Source organism: Doryrhamphus excisus, linkage group LG20 (genome assembly GCF_037039965.1).
Source record: "Doryrhamphus excisus strain RoL-2023G ecotype Guam linkage group LG20, RoL_Dexc_Guam_v1.1, whole genome shotgun sequence".
Taxonomy (NCBI): Eukaryota; Metazoa; Chordata; class Actinopteri; order Syngnathiformes; family Syngnathidae; genus Doryrhamphus; species Doryrhamphus excisus.
This window is the reverse complement of record NC_136376.1, coordinates 10,059,005-10,064,117: the sequence shown is the minus strand read 5'-3', so window position 1 is coordinate 10,064,117 and position 5,113 is coordinate 10,059,005. Positions and strand designations below refer to the sequence as shown.

The 5,113-nt window shown below is 49.5% G+C and overlaps 1 protein-coding gene across 1 annotated transcript; it reads left to right on the top strand.

The window, feature by feature from the left end:
* Positions 1 to 279: 279 nt before the first annotated feature.
* On the top strand, positions 280 to 2,701 carry irf2bp2a (interferon regulatory factor 2 binding protein 2a). The gene is made up of 2 exons (XM_058059146.2): positions 280 to 1,404; positions 1,597 to 2,701. Exons 1-2 carry the CDS (start codon positions 573 to 575, stop codon positions 2,316 to 2,318), a joined length of 1,554 nt encoding a protein of 517 aa, XP_057915129.1. The 5' UTR covers positions 280 to 572; the 3' UTR covers positions 2,319 to 2,701.
* Positions 2,702 to 5,113: the final 2,412 nt, after the last annotated feature.

The following is a 5,113-nucleotide window of genomic DNA, read 5'->3' as shown; positions in this document are numbered from 1 at the left end:
AGCAGCAGTCAACTGGAGGAGCTGGATTCACTCGACTCGCTCTCTCTCCCTCTCCGTGTGTGTGTGTGTGTGTGTGTGTGTGTGTGTTATTTTCCATCCCAACACACTATCGCAGCGTATCATTGCACACAAGCTGTAGACCATAAGATGCGTTCACGTCCGTGTGCACACTTTACACACTTAATAATAATCATTTCTATAGTGTTATTTTTGCACCCAGCGTGTGAGAGGCTGCAGCAGAGTGAAAGGGGGGGCAAAGGGGGGGGGGGCGCGTTCTGTCGAAGAACTCAAGTGAATAGAAGTGGAAGCGGGCGTGGTGACGTCACGGGTCCACATTGAGCCAGTAGTGCTTTGAGTCAGCGGCAGACAGACGAACGCCCCACTAAAGTCCACACCGACATGAACTTCTCCCTGTAGAACCACACCAACGTTGCTCGCTACGCCGGGACAGGACGACTTTTAGCCGGAACTTGCTTTTTTTTTTACTCGCGTTCGAAAGGGAGAGGAAAAAAAAGAGGAGGAAAAAGCAGCTGATTTTGGGTTTTGTTTTCAGGGGGTCGACGACGAGCGCCATGTCGTCCGCGGCGGTCGCTGCTTCTTCCAGGAGGCAGTCGTGTTATTTGTGCGACCTGCCCCGCATGCCCTGGGCCATGATTTGGGATTTTACCGAGCCCGTGTGCAGGGGATGTGTCAACTACGAGGGAGCGGACCGCATTGAGTTTGTCATCGAGACGGCCCGCCAGCTCAAGCGGGCTCACGGCTTCCAGGAGGGCAGGTCTCCCGGGCCCGTCAAGTCACAGCTCTCCGGGAAGGAGATCCAGGCGATCAACCACGCTGCGGCGGGGGACCCCGGCTCGCGGCCGCCGCAACCGCTGGACCGCTACCCGCTCTCCTCTGAGCGGCCCCCCAGGCTGGGCTCCGAGTACCAGTCTAGCAGGCAAGCGAACGGCATCCCCGTCCCCAATGGATTTCCTAAGCCTGACGAGCCGCCGGAGCTGAACCGCCAGAGTCCCAACCCGCGGAGGAATAGCACGGTGCCCCCGAATCTTGTGCCTTTAGTGAACGGGAGCATGGCCCCCGTGCACGCCGTCAACGGCAGGCCGGGCCAGATGGGGCTTCCCTCCGCTCTGGCCGGTAGTCCCGCCGAGCTGGGCAAGAGACCCTCCTCGGTTTCCAGCACCGAACACGACCGGGAGGGTAAGGAGAAGCACAGACCGGACAGCCTGACGCCGGAGATCTCGGAGGGCCACAAAGGCAGAGCGGAGCCGGACTGGATGGGCAAGGGAAAGACGGTGCGGGACCTGATGGCTCTGCATACCTTCGACAGCCGCTTCAAGATGGACCATGCGGCCATGCAACAAAGGGTGAAGGGCTACGACGGCAGCGCCTCGGCTTCTAAGTCAGGTGGGCTCCACGTTTTTGTTTTTTAAGCACTAAACAGTGACAATGGTCATATTTAGAATATAAAGAAATGCTGAAGTCTGTGGTGCAGCTTGAAAGAGTATACATGGATTCCATTGTGTGCCTGTGACTGTGAGTGTGCTTGTCTGAGCTGTGCAACTCATCCACTCTTCTTTAACCCTTTCCCACCTCCAGACAGAGGAAAGCACCCCCGCAGCATGAAGAGAAAAGCGTCACCTGAACCGGAGGGCGAGGGCACAGCCGCCAAGCTCAATGGAGCGGAAGGACAGCAGTGGTTACCCCCACCTTCCGACGGACTCAAAATGCCACCGGTTCCCCCTCCCAGCTTCGCCTCCCCTCCTTCCACGATATCCCCCCACTCCCGCACCACCCCACCCGAGGCGGCCCAGAACGGCCAGTCCCCCATGGCGGCGCTTATCATGGCGGCAGACAACGCAGGCGGGAACAGCTCTCCCAAGGACGCCAACCAGGTCCACTCCACCACCCGCAGGAACAGCAGCAGCCCCCTGTCGCCGTCCTCCATGAGTCAGAGGAGGCTGGCGCAGAGAGATGCATCGGGTGCAGGCACCCCCCACGTGCCAGGCATGGACCAAGTGCACCCCCAAAGCATTCCGGACTCCTCGGTACCGGGCAGCATACCCCTGTGCTGCACGCTGTGCCACGAGCGTTTGGAGGACACCCACTTTGTTCAGTGCCCGTCTGTGCCCTCTCACAAGTTCTGCTTCCCGTGCTCGAGGGAGAGCATAAAGCAACAAGGTGCCACGGGTGAAGTGTACTGTCCGAGCGGGGAGAAGTGTCCCCTGGTGGGCTCCAACGTACCGTGGGCTTTCATGCAGGGGGAAATCGCCACCATCCTTGCAGGAGACGTCAAAGTAAAAAAGGAGAGGGACCCTTGATTTGGTTTGAAGCAGACAAAATGAGTATAAATATATAAATATCACATACATACCATTCAGACTAACAGACTTGTACATATTGGACCCAAGGGAAGAGTATACTTCGTAAACATGGTTGTATAATTTTTGATTTTTCAATACATTGTGTTTCTATATTTTTGAAGATAAAGGTATGTACTCATTATAATGAACTACGTTCCTCTGTTGATGTTTAACAAAATTCTCGATGTACTTCTAGGTCTGGTGGCAGTTCCTGTTTAACGTAGAATGTGACTAATGCTACTCTACGAGCACTTGGCAAAACTGAAATGCTTTTAGCTGTACTTGTATGCACTTGTTTTAAAAAAAAAATTGCCAAATACAATTTCTTGATCTTGTATGAACTGACTGTCTGAGCTTGCTTCATTCGAGTTATTAAGCGGCGCTGGGGTGTTTTTTTTTTGTGTGTGTTTTTTTCCTGCTTGTTGTGACGGCTCAGGAGGACGTAAGTAGGCTATACCAGGCTGCACAAAAGGCAGCCTGTCTCTGCGCGCATGGCTCTCATGAAAAAAAAAGGAAGCGTGGTTGGTAATAACAGGCACATTGTCCCCCTCTGCCCCCAAACCTCCTAAAATTGCTTCCATTTGTGCAGCACTGTAACTGCCGACATAGAAATATGTGCTAAGTCATGTTAAGTCAGATGGAATCTGGTGAGTCAGTAACGTCAGAATGTGCGCCATTATCAGCAGGGAAAGTTATGGCGTTGCGTATGTGCAAGCTTTTTCTTTCCCATCACCACATAGCTGCATTCGGAAAAGCAACAAAACCTCTTTCACTCTATTTTTTTGAGAGCAGTGCTCGGCCATAATAAGCAGGAATCTGCTACAGTCGGCATACCGACTGCACCCTTTTCAGATGCAAATGTGCCACATTCATGAAAGAGGCTCCCCGTAAAATGTAAACAGCGGGTCGGTGCGAGCGTGTGACGGCAACAGAGGCGGCTCGATTTGCTTATGAGGTCATTAAATGACAAACGGCGGTTACTGGGCCTTCAAACGACAAGCGGTGTGACTTGTTTGGCGCCTACAGACAAAGACAAAGAAGTCTCTCAGTGTAGCTGACGCTGCAGCAAACACAGGGTACTGCGTGTGTGTGCGTGCGTGTGTGTTGTAGTAGAGAGTTGCGTAATTATTTGAGACATAATCTGCTTCCTCCTCATGTTTTATTGAGATGTACCTTGCAGGGACTAAAAGTGAGCAACTGCACGCAACTGAGGAGCAGTTTTTCAATGTGTGCACTATTCACTTCAGTGTGTATTCTTTCATTATATATTGCCCGCACGGTGTCCTGATGAAATACATGATAAAACCTTTATGACTTTTCGGTGAGTGTGCTGTTTGTTCATAGTCCTTTTCCGTTGACTGATGGTGTTATCATGCGCTTATCAGCTGGACTTTCAAACCAGAAACACAGCACAGTTTGATAAACGCTTTGGTTAGTCACACTTGCTCCATCTAACAGCCGAGGTGCACTTTACTTTATGAATCAGGACTTTGACCCACTTGTTCTTCATAAAGCAATGGCCGAGAAGATTAGTGTGTGTGTGTGTGTGTGTGTGGTAGGAACATTTGCGCTCAGTGCCATAAAGGTTTATCTCAGCAGGGCCGGTGCTTGTTTGTTCACTAAAATAGCAAACAAGTCCAGCGGTAATGTGTGTGCCATAACACAGTGCTCTGGCGTTGCATAGTTACCAGGGAAATGGGTGCACAGCAGATGCTGGGGTGATTCATATGCAGCGACGTGATGGAGACAAGTCGGTAAACAGCCTGCATGTGACGACACACCCATTTTTTTTTTTTATTTTATTAGATTGTTTTTGTTTATACTACTAAGGTGCATTTTCTGTTATTAGTACTTGGTTGGGATCATTTGCAGTTAATGACTCAGCGGTCTTCGTTTGGCTTTGTTTTACTTACCTTCAGGGAGTTTTCATGTTTAATCTGTTGATGAGACCTGGCTGCTTTTAGATGTTATCTTCTTGCCGCCTTTTTTGTTTTCATTTTTATTGCGTCTGAGCCAAGGGGTTGTGAAACCGACGTGGCTCCAGGCTGCTTCAGAGTGACACGTTTTTGGTAGTTGCTGCTGTGAAAGATGTCCCTGCGACATATTGTTTAATCAATGGTCATAAAATCCCTCATTGGCTATGTGATTGATTTACGTGACACAGCCCTGTTCATCAGGCTAAGTGAAAGGCTATAACGGATACGACCTTGCCTCTTAATGGTTAACTAAACTGTAGGTCGGCATGCAGCTTTACGCAAAAGATGTTGATGTGATACAGTAGTGAGGCCGCAACTTGGCTATAGGGCAGAGTTCTTATTTGGTGTCTTTGGAACTTGGCTTCCAGGCATGGCATGGACTCTTTGACTTGAAAAAGCAAACTGGATGTGTTTGCATTGTGCTTGCATAATCACTTGTATGTCTAATTTGTGTTTATGGAGCAACATGTTATGCAAAAACGCCATTATTGACTGTTATTAGACAGATTTAGCACCAGAAACAACATATGTGTCCAAATGTGTTTAGTGTTTTGATATTTAACCATTATTGTTTTCCTTTCAATGTCACTTTTTCAAGAGTCATACAAACTTGATGCAATAACCCCACATTTCTCCAGACTTTAGGGACACCCTTGTAGAAGACGTTTGTTCTTAACTATAAGCACAGTCGGTTGCCATTGAAAATGTTCCCTAAAATGTTTACGATATTGCATCTTAACAATATTACCCTGTCCTGTATTGTTGTGTCTAGCACCC